At 43.7% G+C, this 16,298-nt stretch overlaps 1 protein-coding gene across 4 annotated transcripts; it reads right to left on the bottom strand.

Annotated features, from left to right (window-relative positions):
• Positions 1 to 13: 13 nt before the first annotated feature.
• ppp2r3b (protein phosphatase 2, regulatory subunit B'', beta) lies at positions 14 to 15,907 on the bottom strand. 4 transcript variants are annotated; one of them, XM_076155159.1, is made up of 17 exons: positions 15,836 to 15,907; positions 15,406 to 15,473; positions 13,686 to 14,092; positions 13,283 to 13,354; positions 6,401 to 6,565; positions 5,946 to 6,049; positions 5,222 to 5,324; positions 3,797 to 3,871; positions 3,588 to 3,674; positions 3,339 to 3,495; positions 2,656 to 2,704; positions 2,382 to 2,471; positions 2,124 to 2,299; positions 1,507 to 1,619; positions 1,316 to 1,416; positions 1,141 to 1,208; positions 14 to 173 (listed from the first exon to the last, which is right to left on the bottom strand). In XM_076155159.1, the coding sequence occupies exons 3-17, from the start codon at positions 14,019 to 14,021 to the stop codon at positions 157 to 159; spliced, it is 1,713 nt and encodes a 570-aa protein (XP_076011274.1). In that variant the 5' UTR covers positions 14,022 to 14,092; positions 15,406 to 15,473; positions 15,836 to 15,907; the 3' UTR covers positions 14 to 156. The 4 variants fall into 4 exon arrangements, 3 of the variants coding, with proteins under 3 accessions (XP_076011274.1, XP_076011273.1, XP_076011275.1); XM_076155158.1 differs by lacking the exon at positions 15,406 to 15,473 and having other exon boundaries at positions 15,836 to 15,900; XR_012963954.1 differs by lacking the exon at positions 15,406 to 15,473 and having other exon boundaries at positions 150 to 173; positions 1,289 to 1,416; positions 15,836 to 15,900.
• Positions 15,908 to 16,298: the final 391 nt, after the last annotated feature.

Raw genomic sequence — 16,298 nt, 5'->3', positions numbered from 1 at the left:
TTGCACACTTGCATTAACAAAGGCAATAACTTTTATTTAAAATGAAGAATTTAAAACATCTTTAGTAAAACAACATTTGACAGTAACCAATTATTTAAATCTTCACGCTGCTGCTGCTTCTGCTTCTGCGACGATCTTGTCCAACCTCCACGGCCCTCAAAGTGTCTTCACAGCTGAACACAAATGGACAAATGCATCAATAATCGATCAACAGGACAGATACTGTAGCTTTACTCCAATAAATAAAATACTACAATAAAGTACACATTCTACAATAAAGTTGCTGACAGTTGATTTACAGAGAAATACAGTCTCAGGTGAATGAATCATCACTATAATTTCATCAAAGCAGCAGTGTTACAGACAGAGAAGCAGCCTGACGGATACATTATCAGCTCATTTGGACTCATCACAGTTGTTGTATCCGTGTGGATTTTGCAGAGAAAAGAGCAAAACCAGACTCCATTGTTCTCACTACGGCTGCACGCGTTGGTACAGTGAGCTGAACATGGAGCTTTACAGAGTTTACTTGCTTATAAAGAACACTGCATTACTAGAAACTGAATTAAAATGCTTTTATTGACTTATTGTTGTGTCGAAAGTTACTGGGAGGGAAACTAATTCTCAATGGCTACATTTCAACGGATGGTTGAAATGAGCAAAGACACAGTTGAGTAACAAATGTGCTGCTGCAAATAATACTTGTAGTAATAATGATTATGTGTTCATAGTTGATTCTCCTCTGTTTGCACATCTGGAACGCAATGAAAGTCATAACAGTTTTCTGAAATTGAAATATTGACACTTTTTAAACCATAACCTCCCTCCTTCCATAAGACGAGAGACTATGCTGTAGTTAAATAATGCAGTAATCAACAGTTTGACCTATAAATGCAATAAATTGGTAATATGTTAGCAAGGGAAAAGTGAAACTAATACCAAACACTCTGAATTGTTCATTTCATACAAACCTATATCATAACACCTTAACCTCAGCTATTTTAACAATCAAACTCCTGCCACAACTGTTTGCGTTTGTGTAAAATATCAGCTGATCTGTCGGTCTGAACTTTATTTCACCGTCCTACAAACACACAAACTTAAGTGCTGGTTTATTGGGTGGTTAGCAGAGTGACGTACCCGACACCAGCTCATCTATCACAGACTCAGAGGAGCTCTGCTGCTGCTGCTGCTGCTGCTCATCTGGACTACAATAAGGAGACACCAAGCGGTTAGTTTCCTACGAACATTCACAGTCAGAGTAACGAACAGTCAGGGTTGTAAGTACTTCCACATTTGTAGAGTAGAATCTTACGAGTCGTCATCGTCCTCCGCTTGATTGGCCACCAGGTTCTCGCACTCCATTTCCACATATCTCTCCCAGTCCGACAGCTCCGGAACCGCTTTATCAGACGTCTTAAAAGAGGACATGACATGATTGGTGAATTCCAGCAGGAAAAGAAAGTCCCTCAATACCTTCCCATCCTTCAATCATTATGTCCTTACAGTGCAGTAGGGGTCGTTCTGCTCGCGGTCCAGATACTTGTAGATGTTGATGAACGTGTCAAAGAAGACGTGTGCCAACTTGCACCTCTTCAGGTCCCGCAGAGTGATCTTACCTAAAGAGGAGAAGAACACTCATTTTCCCAGGCTGTAGCGACACATCAGGGTACTGCAGTAATCTCGTATCAGAGCAAAGATGAAGAGTAGAGAAGTAAATGACCTCTTAAGTCTTTGAAAGCAACGGCTCTAACAGTCAGAAAACCCTATCAGACTCATCAGACGTGTCTTTAATGCGATGTGATATGATATGATAGACGGTTCACCTCTGCATGTTTTGCACTCCAAACATTCCACCGAGGGTTAAAGTCTTGCTGTGGCTCTGCAAAGTAACCATGCAGACACTCCCGGCTGATGAGTGTGTTTTCTAAATGTGACCAGTAAACCCTGAGTGTGTGCTGGAGGGAAGCTGCTGACAAGTAGATGACACCAGCAGCTGCCTGTAGTTAGTGTCGATCAATCAGTCTCTCCTCCATAACTCTTCCCTCAGCTAAAGATCAATGACCCTTGTGTGTGTGTGTGTGTTCTTCTGAGGGTGTGTATAGCTATAAGGAGCGTCTGACCTTCGACCTCTGGCTTGACGAGATCAAGCAATTCGCAGATGAGGTCCTCGAAGGGCCGGGGCTCGAAATTTGAGTTCTTCAGCATGTGACACTGGCCTTCGTACAGGAACTCCAGCTCGTACATGCTGAGCACGCCGTCCCCGTCCAGGTCCATGCAGCGGAACCAGTACTCTACACTGGAGACCGAGAACAGCTATGAATGCCAGCATCTTCGAATGGAGACTTGTCATATGCAAATCAGTGTGTTCGTCTCCATACCTGGTGTCAGTTTGCTTGTCTTCCTCAGATATGAGGAACCAGACGAAGTCAGCAAAGCTCATCTTCCCCTCCTTACACACCTGTTCGCCCCTAAAGGAGGAAAAAACACACACACACACACACACACACACACACACACACACACACACACACACACACACACACACACACACACACACACACACACTCTATCACTATAATATCACTTTCAAAGCCCAAAACGTAGAAACTTATTGTCTTAAAGAATAGTCTCCATCTTGTTCTTCACTTGTACCTTGTTACTGCTCCTGAAAAGATCCTCTCAATCATCCTGAGGGAGATGGCTGGAAAATACAAAGCAAAGAGATTATTTACAGTCTGAAACGTTGAAAGTAGCACTTTGCACTCGAGACAATAGCTTTCTCAGCTCAAACTCTCTCACGACACATGCGATCCATTCTCTCAGACTGTGAATTCCAGATTGGAAAATTTTTTATCTTGACAATGTTATAAATCCTACTGGTCATCATTTTGACTGTACGGTGGTTAAAATTGTTCCAGACGTGGCGTCATTTGACCAGAGTACATAGGCTGCTCTCTTATTGATCTTGTGTCTCATTTCCCCTGCCTCACTCACAGCCCATCAACCAGGAACATGTGCTGGAGAGCGAGCGAGCGAGCGGGCGGGCGGGCGGGCGGGGACCGGGCAGCAAAGGAAAGAGTTTTTTGGGGAACATTAAAACTCAGCGCAAACATCACTCCTAACTCAATTTGATTGGTAGTTTCGTCCGACTGATTCACCACAGTCTGAAGTGATGTGGATTCAAAACCATTAAAAAGGTCAATGTGTGTTTTTAATGGAGATTTTGCCTCTGATGGCAGCATCTGATTATCTGATAAGGTCAATCCCATCCAGCTTGTGCTCCCCGCTGCATGCGAGAAAGGGATGAAAGGGTATCGAGCATAGAGTGTGTGTACCTTGGTTATTGTGCCGTGCCAGGTCCCACTGGTTGATGAAGGTATCCGAGTCTGTGTCCAGCTCGAAGAACTTATAACAGATCACATAGAAATGGTCGTAGGGGAAGAACTCTGACAGCTGGTTGGTGTCTTCAATCTGCTCCAGCAAGGACACGCACTGGAAGTTTGGACAGAAAGTTTTAAGTAAATCTGCTAAATCTCTTCCCCCTCTGAGTATGAATCTAGTTTCTTAATGGTGGAAACGTTTACCTCAAGAAAGTTACTCTTCCTCAGCTCAGGACATGTGATTTTACCAGACCAGGACCGGTTCACCGTGTAGAATATCCTCTGGATCACCTGACGAGTGATCACACAGACGGTTCACAGCTCGGTCAGTCAATGAGTGAATCAATGAAACGCTGGTTGTTGCGTAGTAGTGACCTGCTTGTCATTGCGTCACGTGTGTTACCACAGCTTACCGTTGTGATGTATTGCGATTTATTGTCGGCGTCTTCCTCCAGAAAGGCCAGGCTGGCGTGGGTTCTCACCACATCCTGAGAATATAAAAAGTACAGTCATTTCCCACCGCCTTTCGCTGCTTCATTTACATAACCAACGCCACAAAATACACCCAGTGCAACACAACCACACAATGACACACTGTGCCCATTACAACAACATCAACAACAAATACCTGTGTTCACTTACAATCTGCAGCTACTTTCAAGAGACTGAAGAGACAAAACCCACATGTGTGTGTTTTTACTAGGCAGTGCACATTACATAGGGAGGAGGAGGCAGAGAACACACACTGGCTTCTAACATCAGTTGTCAGTGTCTATCTACATCAATCTGTCATGCCATATGCTTTTTGCATTGCGTTAAAGGCTAAGAGAAGGCTCCGGGCTTTCGCTTGGTACAGGCCATCAAATTTAAATGTTGTGTTTGAAGTCTGAAAACACTGGGTCAAGCAGTTTGTGGATGAGCTTAACCCCTTCTGAGGCGGTGGAAAGACTGGGAAGGCAAAGCGCTCTGGCGCTTGGAACTTCTTGTGTTTTCCACGGCCATGTAGTCAGAGGCATCGTGCTGCATAGTGAATGAGCTGTAAGCTTTATTCTTGCCATCAGACTCCCCCCCCCCCCCCCCCCCCCCCCCCCCCCCCCCCCCCCCCCCCTCCCCCGTGTCTTTTTGTTTATTCTACCCCGCTTCAGTTCCGTAAGGAGGAAGGAATGTTGACATAAATGCGAAGGCGGCAATGAAAATTAAAACGCCTTATTTTTCAGAGAGGCCGTTCTGTGCCTCTTTGACTCTTACTGTGAGAAATTAAATCATAGAGAAACACATAAATCACTGGGCACAGGAAACAGGCGGGGACAGTCAAATCTACTCCACTGCAATCCACCTTTCATTCATCAAAATAGTCAAAGGCAATTCCGCCGAGGAGAGCCGTACAAATTAAACGCCGCGCGCCACAAGGCATCTCTGCCGGTATGCTAACGGGTGTCCGGCGGCTCGGGCCCGGGCCGCTCCTGCCAGCATGAAAATGAATCAGGAGGGGGGCGAGGGGGGAGGGGGGCGGGGCAAGTGCGGCTCAACCAGCAGCTCGCCGGGCTGAATAACAATACAAACAGCCAGCGCAGCAGGTTAGAGTTAATGGGTCTGTTATTATCAAACTGATCTGATGAATCTGTGACCGTGATAATGTAATTCTGTCGCTCTGTTCTGTAGATTACTTAGCACGGTCCCTTTAATAGTACCCTTCCATGTTATTACAAGCATATAGTAACATCCTCTCATAAGTGCTCCACTGCCTCAGCAGGAGAGAAACAGCACTTATGGTCCCACTGACCAATTCTAATACCCGATGTAGCCGAGCGGCCCTCTGGATGTGCTGCAGCCCGTACCTGCAAGAACGGAACAAAGTCCTCTTGTTGGAGGTAATTACACTCAGGCTTGGCCAAAAGGTGAACAAATCTGGAGGCGTCATCTTGACAGGTCTGTAGAGTTCTGGAGAAAACAAAGAGAGAGAGAGAACAGATGTTTGCAAAGGTTCCTTCTTCTGCCTCTCCTTTATTTTCTTTCCATTCTTCTCTCAATAACGCACTTCTGAAGTCATCTCCTTGTAAAGTGCATGTGCAGGTATAATGCATTCTGAAATTAGAATTCTGAATTGCCGCTGCATGCTTCATACGTGCAGAGTGTTACGGCTGTGATGGCAAAATAAGGCACCGGCCTGTTGTGGCCTCTCGTCTGAGAACGGCTCAGTCATGAGCTCGTGTCAGGGGTCAAGCCTGTCCAGCTCTCTGGAGGCTCACACATTAATACTCCAGCACACACACACACACACACACCCCCATTACAAGAGCCCTATGTTACAGCTTTCAAAGTCAGACAAAGACAGAATAGATGTTTGCATTCATTGGTCTACGCAGCAATTATCCCTTTCTGGATGCAGGCAAAAGCGTTTGTGATTGATAGTTTCAGTTTTTTGTTCTAAATGAAAAAGGAAATGTCGTACTAGCAGATAGCTGCCAGCAAAGTGGTCATTACTGCTTGTACGGCGTAGTGTGTATGCTTATGCTAAGTTACCCTGTGGTCCGCTGAGAATAACAAGAGCAGTTGTCTTACGTTTGCCACATCGCCACAAACTCACGGACGGTCACGAAGCCCGTCTGGCTGCCTCCAGCTGCACAGAACAAAGGTCCTTTCCAGTACAGAGGACACTCACAGGCCTAAGGACAGCAGGAAGCAGGAGATAGGTGGCAAAGACAAGGCAAGGAGGGAAGTAAAACTCTTAAATAAGCTCTCAAACTTTGTGGATTTACGTACATCGTGTGCTTTCTTAAGTAAAGGAGAGTGACATGATAACACATAACAGTGATTGTGTTGAAAAGCAGTGTTGCATCACTTCAAATCTTCCCCCGAGGAGCCCGAGCTGTCATCTCTACACTCAGGTTCCTCTCAGGCCATTGAGATAATTTTTTCCATGGGGTTTTAAAAGCGGCAAACATTCACGAAGTCAGGAGCTAAAGAACACTAATGAACATAATGGAACGGGTGGCAGCTGCAGAAATCAGTCTCACCTTGGCAACCTGCCCCATGTCCTCCATGGTGGCCCTTTTATGGGGGAAGAGGGAGAATGTTTTCTTAATGTTGGAAATGAGGTCGTCCATGTTGGGCTTGGCGTCGGGCCGGCCCTCTGGGAAATAGAACTTTGGAACATGAGGCTCCTTCCTCCTCAGCTCGGCCTGAGATAAACACACAGACGGGAAATACTGTGTTAAAGTGTGTGTGTGTGTGTGTGCACCACCTACTATTAGTAAACAGTGACACCTCACACACAGAAATGTACTGATGCTCGCTGCTGTATTGATGCAATCACACATCTGCTGCCATCCCACACATCATAACATCAGAACTGTTACTAGGAAATCAAGCTGTAACACTTCTAATATCTAAATCATTGTTAATTAATTGATTCTGTTTATTAAGCAAACATGTTTTTCAAGTTATAAAAACATAATTTGGAGGTTTAAGGGCTTTTACTGGTTTGCTCAATGCCACAACTGTATTTTGATTCTTACTTACATACTTATAGACCTTAGAATTGACCAGTCTGCTCACAAATGTTGTCATATTAGTGAGATAACTCATACTTTGGTGAATTTCATAGAACATAACTGCAAGTCACTCAACCTACTGTTCTTGAACTCTTGAACTACTATTAAATAATAGTAACATAGTAGTCATAGAAAAGCAATGAGTGCTTTGGAACAGGAATCACAAATCTTTCTGTGGTGTTTTTAAAGGGAATTCCAGGTGCTCAATACTTCACGATCAATACTCAAAACTTACTGATCGGGACTTAATGTCAATAGACTTTACATCCGCATTCAAGGACAATGACATTGGACGTAAAATCCAAATGAACACAACACGCCTATGCGTCATGATGACGGGAAAAATGCGCTCGAGAAAGAAAGAGCGAGTAAGGGAGAGAGCAGATGAGACGAGCGGAGGCACCTGGGTGAGGCCTAAACATGGCGAACCGGCCGTCTGCACAGACAGCTCTGCTGATAGAAGCGAGACAGGCGTGTGGTGGTGTGTGTCAGGTCTGTGCAGGCTGAAAGGAGGCACAGGAGGGGTTAGAGGGTGGACGTGTAGGCGCCATTAGCGGGTGCAAGCCTGAGATGAATTTCTCTCCACTTTCTTTTTCTGTCTGCCTCCAACTAACCTTACTTTGCTGTATGTCACTTCAAAATGATCTGTTACATAAAACCTCCCAATATCCCAGATCTTTAACACAGAGCCACGTGTGTGTGTGTGTGTGTGTGTGTGTGTCCCTAAAACTATTTCCACTTAGAACCTAAAATGATAGGGTCTGTGTGTGTGTGTGCAAACTTTGAAATTAGCTACATGTGCTATTAAGTTCTAGAACCCTGACATTGGAAACTCCTTTTAAGTTAAACAACAATGACATCATGCGTCATTAGGCCTAGTCCTACCTGTCACGATACATTTCATTCTAAAGGAGTGTGATTTATAAAGACCCGGTGAGCGAGCAGACGGTGAGGCCATCAGCTCGGTCTGCAGACAGGGAGAGCAGAGGGTTATTAGTCCAGCATCAGTCAAGATATTTTCTCAGCCAAAATGCATTAAAGCAGCCAAACATGTGTGTTGCTATGTGTCGCTAAGCATATCAGCCAATTACTAAAGAGCTTAAGTAGGACCCGACATTGATCTTATTCATCTTCTCACCATTTTACATGACTAGAGAGTTTAGCTGATGGATCATTCTCTGTGGTCTTTAACAATCACATAAACACACACACACACACACACACAGTCCAGTGCTGAAACAGAAATACACCAGGAAGGCATTTGTTAGTGCCTGAAAATAGATACGACAGAGCACACACACACACACACACACACACACACACACACACACACACACACACACACACACACACACACACACACACACACACACACACACACACACACACACACACACACACACACACACACACACACACACACACACACACACACACACACACACCTATTCCCCAATTGAACATTTATCATCCAGAATCTTAAAGTCGTGTCCATCTCTTCCATCCTGTGTGTGTTGCTTAGTTAGAATTGTTGCTCAGTTTGACATAATGCTGCTGATCCTCTCCTCTGCAGTGTCCTAGGTGTGTGTATGCGTGTCAGCCAAGGCCAATTAAAGGACATAAACATCTCCTGTTGTCCTGTACTTGTCCCTGGTCTCTTTGTTCATGCCAACCTGCAGCAGAGCTCTAACATACAACCACTGACATCCTGCACATGAACAGTGCAATGTGATAGCTAAGTGGTGTAACAGGCTGCGTTCACAGCGACACAAGCCCTCTAAATAAACATTACTGATCAACACTCCCTGAGTACTGCTGCAAATTAAGCATTGTGCAATCTCTCTGTTGTCTCAGTCACTTGCCTGTCCTTGTTGGAAGGCTCTGAGTCTCTTCTTGAACTGAGAGGGCAAAACAAAGTCGCAGCCGCCCCGTGCCAGCTGAGCCAAGTCCTTCCTCAGGTCAGGGTCCTGATGCAGAGACAGATCCCTCATCCTGATCCTCACTCCACACATCACAGGGGACGGATACGGATACAGACACGGACACGTTACGCTACACTCAGTCTAACGTTATCCTCTTTATGAACACAACACAACAGAACTGCTATTATGACTTTCGGTTGGCTCTGCAGAAAGCAATGGCGGCAGTCGTCTGCGTCTTTGTCCCCATCATCATTGTCCAATGTCTGCCAGAGAAATACTGGACAGAAAGTGGCTGCTACTCCGAATACCCCCCCCTTCACACACACACACACACACACACACACACACACACACACACACACACACACACACACACACACACACACACACACACACACACACACACACACACACACACACACACACACACACACACACCTCTCACCTGAGGAGTTAACGTGTGTATGTAGTCAGAGAGTGTGTTTGTGGGATGACAGGGGTGTGTGTGCTATGGATCCCACCTATCCAGTTTGCATTCCTCGGTGTTCGTCAACAGAGAAACCTGTTGTTGCATCTTGCACAAGCCAGTGAATCTAATTGAAGACGTGCAACTCAATGCTAAGATAACGTTCTGCTTCCCCCCGCCTGAAAAGCTGGCACACTATTGGAATGCTCCGGGGGAAAAAAAGGTTGCTTACTTCTGATCTCCTCACTTCATTGTTTTCCTTCCTTGTACCTTGTGCAATAACAAATAAAGCTCAATCTAATCTAATTGAATCTAATCGAATCTTAGCACGGCAAACAGGAAGCCCGTCCTCTAGACAGTACATGTAGCTGCTATCAAGAAAAATAGAAACAAGACTTCTCTTATCTATTCCAATATACAATCACTGGAATGTAAGTAATTTTAATGATTATGTCTTCCAATAAATGCACTTTTTAATACTCAAAGTGTTATTTTAACTGCATTACTTCTGTTTTAAAAAAAAGGCCTGCAAGACATTTCACAACTTCTACCTGATGGGAAATAGGTAGGATAGGATGTGTCAAACTGAAAGACTGACAACTGAACCAAGTCAATGCCTATTAAAAACACCAACAAGAGCTGTTTAGGCAACCCGGGGAAACCAGATCTGGAGGAACAAGGGTGTGTATGGAGTCCTCACACACAAACATCTGGTCCCATCTGTTCATCGCTCCTGTCCAGGAGTGATGGCAATTACATCAATTCTCCAGAAATGTGTTGATCTAACAGCACCGGGGTTCCCCCTCGCTGGACAGACTGCACACAGGGAAAGCCAAGCACTTATAACGCCTTCTGTTGTTTTACAAGCACATCTAATTAAAGAGAAATGGTCCAGAGACGAGCGTACGGGAGCGTATGTGAAGAAAGAAGAGGTACATACAGCCGGCTCTACACAGATAAATATATATTTGCGGTTGTTATTGTACAGAGAAGGTGAACGCACACAAACACATTGTGAAGTATTTTTAGATGACAGGATCAGAGTCCACATTTCCCCCGCTAGTTTCTGTTCAAACCCACATGTTATTATCCTCCGCACAGGACGCGGCTCATGCTTGATAAGCTCTTTGTGCGACGGCTTTTCACACCGGCTGCCTTCTGCTGAGCGTATCAATTCAAACCTAATATGAAAAGGAAAAGCACCAAGGCCAAAGTAAAACCTGGGAGATCATGAAAAACTGTCAAAACACAACATAGTACTGCTCGGTGCGTTCTTGTGTTAGAGCAAACTACAGCTGAAGTCTGACCCATGAACAAAGATATTACAATACAGCAGAGATAACGATCTGTTCATTTACATATAGGGAGCCTTCGATGGTTGGAAATATAGGTACATATGATATGATGGACAGCAGTGAGGACTGAGGAAACTCAGAGGGCAGTGGATACGCATAAACCCACACAATGTGAACTAACAAACACACACAGGTTCTGAATGGAATCTTTCTACGGGACGGGGATGAAGCATTCGCCCGTAGCCAAACCAGAGTGGACAAGCTCCAGCGAGCATCATCACTCACCATTTCAGCCTAAGGCCATAGCTGGCAGGTTGTCCAAACAGCAGTCTCCTAGTCAACTCCCAATCAGGACCCATAGACAGGTTCTTAACATACCGTACACTGACTATACCGTGATGGCGTAGTCACAAAGACAACTGCCACAGAACTCAAACTGACCCAATCATGTGTCCAATCTATGATGTCCAAAATCTTGTCCAACGCAAACATGTCCAGTCGCGTAAAAACAGCTAAGGTTATGAAATGGAATGTCTGATGTTGGTGACTAGTGGACGGTCTGTATGTCAACATCTCCAGCACTGACTGTTCACAGGCAGCCCAGGTCAGAGTGCAACGACCGCAGATTGGGTTTCCCTCCACCTTGTCTCAACTCGTGATTCAAAGGGGGGGATGTTCAATAGCTGCTCCAGTAAATAGGCCTCACCCCCGAAGTTTCAATTGCATAATGTGTTCAAGATACCTTACCAATCTTAGTGGAGATGATACACACTTCAAGAAAACTAATCTATACATTACCATAACTATTGTGTGTGCGTTAATACCTGACTGATTCCACTTATAACACCAGTTGAACTGTTGGTCCAAGGCTTCATAACATAGCATGAATAAATGATCAGCCAGTAACTATTGCAACATTAAGCAGCATCTGGTAGTAGATTCAGAGTAAATTATAAAAATAAATGTAATACTGTCCGTGTTGTGGGTATACATCAATGCCTGTATATGTATTAATATCTTGTGTTGTCTTTAAAAGGAAGTATTACTTTAAATCAACCCACGATCCTTTTAATACAGAGTGCAACAGTGCAGCGATTGCCGTTACGCAAAGAGTCCAACGCGAGGAAGGTGGATGTTAAATTCCCAAATGTCTCACCCATCTGTCCAAGCTCTTAGTGTTCATCACCAGGGCCCATGTTAAGCAGGCATACAGAGAAGGAGCAAGCTTGTGGTACAGATTAATTGCCAACAGATGTCTCTCATGTTAAAGACAGTGATCTGAAATCCTCAGAAATTGTTGCCGTAGCAATGCTGGAGTGTTTTTTTTACATTATCTCTCTGCTGTGGTCACGTTATTCCAGCGATGAAATCATTTCGGGGGAGAAAAAGGGTTTTGCTTCTTTCCACTACTTTCTCACTTTCACAAACTAATAACAGAGTATTTATGAGAATGTGAAGAAGTCATCAAAGACCATAGACTGTTCCTTTGAATGCGACCCAATAACGGCTAGGACCTCGGACTGGAATATCAATCTAAATGTGTCATGTGTAGTCCCGCTGGAAACCATTGACAAGAACATCTAAACACATAAACTTGTTTCTTTGCATTTAACTTAAGAGCCAATTCTCTAGTCTCTGTGTTCTGGTCAGACAGAAAATGCAAGACTGACTGCTCTTTTCATCTCGGAATATGTCCATTCACACACACACACACACACACACACACACACACACACACACACACACACACACACACACACACACACACACACACACACACACACACACACACACACACACACACACACACACACACACACACACACACACACACACACACACACACACACACACACACACACACACACACACGTTAATCTACAACCAGGGGCCCAGGCAACCATCCACCTCCCAGCATTCCTAGATCGAGATAATGGGAATCTTTGAAAACACATGATGAAACCATCCCAAGCAAACTCCAATTTACCGGCCGAGACCCTCGTTCCCTGCGTACTACGCTGTCCGGCACACAAGGCTGCAGTGCCATTGACAGGCTGTATACAGAACCACCCACCTCTCATACCGCACTAATTCATGGGTGAGGTCGGAACATTTGGAAAGTATTTGCCTAATAGTCAGTGTGTGTGCCTACAGACAGGGAGGCTCCACCGTGATAGGGCGGTGTGGTACGGCCCTTTGCTGCTGTAGGCCGCTCAGCAGCCTCTTGTGGCCAGACTAGGAAAGTAAACAGCCCAGGTACACATGAAGGTTACAACTATCATCTATTTAAGTGGCATTGAGTAAATTACTGAGGTTAAAAGATCGAGGGAACTCAACAATCCAACAATAGACAAATCAGATAAATCGATAAAGCAGCGCAGGGGGAAACAAATGACAGAAGTGTGTAAAACAATCAAGGACCTTAAAAGCAGAGGCAGATTAACCAGGAAGACTTTCATGTTTTGAATATTGTGAACATTGTGAAAGTAATAAGGCACGATGACAAAGAGAAAAGCCACAACTGCCATTTCCCCTTTTACGTCTTTTTACGAGCCGTGTGGAGAGAACGCGGATATACTCCGGCTGAGTACAGTTTGGGTGGGATTCACAGAGCACTGAACAACACCACATGAGGCTGTTCTTACAGTGAAGAGAGACTTACGGGTTCTAAAGGATCCTGCTGATTGCCTCCGTCTGTGGAGCTCTTGGCGTGTTCTTTGCAGGAGGCAGACACCTAAAAGGGAGAGAAGCAACACTCAATTTAAAGACAATTACTGAAGGGACAATTTGGTCTTACTGTGGACAGTAAGACCAAACACCAATGTGAAAAACACTTATAGCCGTTTCGAGCTCCATGCAGTTCTACAATTCTTAGCACAGAGGTTCACTTTTAAAGACCTAGATTGTGTTCTGTAATAACAAGAACTGGTAGTCATTGTCATTACTTCAAGCAGTGTTAATCTATTATTGTGATTTAGATGAGAGTATACACACTCGTTTCTTGTACATGTACATGGTATCATTTGGTTATATTACAAACCACAACATTTGATCTTAGATTTTACCTTTTTCCTGAGAGACCTCTGTAGGATTCTGCCCTCAGGTCCTGCACTGCTGTTGCCAGAGGGCAGTGGACTAGGGGACGGGGGGCTCAGACAACAGAGTGGGGGAGGCTTCTTCTCTGCCAGGTTCTTTTGAGATGCCACATTATTGTTCTCATTAAGGGTCAATATGCTTTTATCCTTGGCCGACCCGTGAATGAAATCATTTTTGTGCCCATTTTTGATGCAGTCCAGACGATCGTAGAGGACGGACAGGGTGGCAGGATCACTCAGCCAGGTGAGGAACAACTCGTCCACCTTCATCTTCACTACCGGCTGAAGCACTTCTGCCGACGCCATTTTCTAAGAACTATGCGAGTTTCATCAAAGTCATCCAGTTGGTAGCCTTGGTATTTCTCTGACCAACCAACCTGTGAAGAGAAAGAAAAGGTTTCACCACACAATTCTGTTTACATTTCCAGTTAATTAATAATTTCAGTTAATACGTTAATGAATAATGGTGTATATAATAGTTAATGCACAAAGTAATGTTTTGCTGCAGGCGCCAAGTTGACCTGACAATAATGAACAGTTAAATGTTTACCAACCGCGTTTCATGTCTGTAATCGAATCATCGTTTTACATTTGAGACTTTGGCACCGATGATATAACTGACTTTGAACTAAACAGCTTGTTGGACTCTAAACAGTTTCAAATATATTTTCTTCATCTTTATTTGTTATAAATGGACTTTATGGTGCAGAGGACTTGGAGTGTTTCTCATTAGAGAGGTAGAAGACTCCATGGGGAATATGGAAATGTGTTCAGAAACAAGACACAATGTTTGTTTTGTTTTCAATTTTTACATACAGTATATATTTAAAGGCATAATCTTTGATCCAAAATGTAAACATCACTAAAAATGAAAATAGATAAATTAGCCTTATGTTGTTTGGCAACCATGTTGGGACAAATCAGTACAGCACAGTGGGGGGGCAACATAGTTTTATTTATTTATTTATTATGCAGAGAGAGAGAGCGAGAGAGAGAAATATGTCAATGGTTTAATATTTTGTTTCTTTAAATATATTTTTGTTAATTTATGAGGAAATGGATTCATAAAATAGCTTGCTTGTTGTTTGAATGCTGGCACTGACGTCACCTAATATACATTTGTTAGGCCCAGACACAGTGAGTTCGCTTAAGATAAGATAAGATAAGATAAGATAAGATAAGCTTTATTTGTCCCACAACAGGGAAATTGACATTGTTACAGCAGCAAAGTGTATAACAGTGCAAAGGGCATTAAAAAATAAGAGCTTAACAAAAGAACAACACAACTGCAAATAATACAATTGCAAATCGATGAATAAATTGCATATTACACTGAAGTGCCTTTATGTGTATATATGTATTGAAAGGCTAAGTAGCACTGATATCTGAGGCTCTGTAGACCCTCATATGGAGGTCAAGGGTCAGATGTGGAGGATCAATAACACACTGGTAAGAAGCAGCAACAAGACTACACACGTGTCAAATTCTTCACTTTGAAAAAAAGGAACATGACCATGCGATTTCCTGGATATGATCGATAGTTTATATATCTACGATTCGAATAATCGTCAGTCTCAAATGTAAAAACGGAGTCACGCAAGACTCGAATAATATATCAGACACACACGTTCAATCATATAAAGTTATAACCAAGCCATGGTAGCTCAATGCTGTATACCGAGTCACTAACCGTTAAGACAGGAAGCAGCGTAGGTCTCAGCTCGGTGTGCACAGTGCTGCTGCTGCTGCTGCTGTGGGCTAAATGACATTATTGAATTTTCGCGCGAACTGTCATCGGTTTATCCCCGCGGGTACAGCTGACCTGGAAACACATTGACTCGCTAACGTTAGCTGACCGATCACCACGTTAAAGATACGGAAGTAGAGACATATAAGCTACCTGACGACTGACGAGGGAAGAATTGATGACTGAAACCCCTGTGACTATGTTAGCAAGCTAATGTAGCTTTAGCAGGCTACAAAACGTCAGCTAACACACTATGTTTACCAAACACAGGAGCAAAAAAGCGCGGATCCCGGGTGTTATTGATATATAATGTAAATTTACAAAATGCGTCTCACTTTAAACCTAATCGACGACTCCAGTAAAAGTGTTTTACCTGTTATACTGAAGTTATCAATGGAACGGCTCGGCAGACACGTACACGGTTACCATGGCAATCTAACCAAAGGGTCCTGAATGTTTGACTTCTGCTTTAGGTGGCCAACAAAGTGCCTGACTTAAAATAATCTTCCTGTTAAATTTGGAGGTGTGAGATGTGCTTTGCTCTAGTTAAGGTAATACATGAGGAAGAGGAGCCGTGATTGACTTTTACAGTACCAGGTCTGTTATTAAGACATTTTGTTATACAGTTTAAATGTAGTAGTTCTGTGTTTAGTTTTCATAATTTAACTCTATTAATTAGTGTTAAATTTAAAGTACCTTAGAGCAGGGGTGTCCTTGTTTAGAGTTTTTGAGATGTTGTTTTTGTCCCAAAAATATTGGCCATGGTTGTACAAATTTTGCTGATTATTGACACACACACACACACACACACACACACACACACACACACACACACA

Source organism: Genypterus blacodes, unplaced genomic scaffold (assembly GCF_046128005.1).
Source record: "Genypterus blacodes isolate CSIRO-AG114 ecotype Tasmania unplaced genomic scaffold, CSIRO-AGI_Gbla_v1 ptg000008l_1, whole genome shotgun sequence".
Lineage (NCBI taxonomy): Eukaryota > Metazoa > Chordata > Actinopteri > Ophidiiformes > Ophidiidae > Genypterus > Genypterus blacodes.
This window is presented reverse-complemented; position numbering and strand designations above follow the sequence as displayed.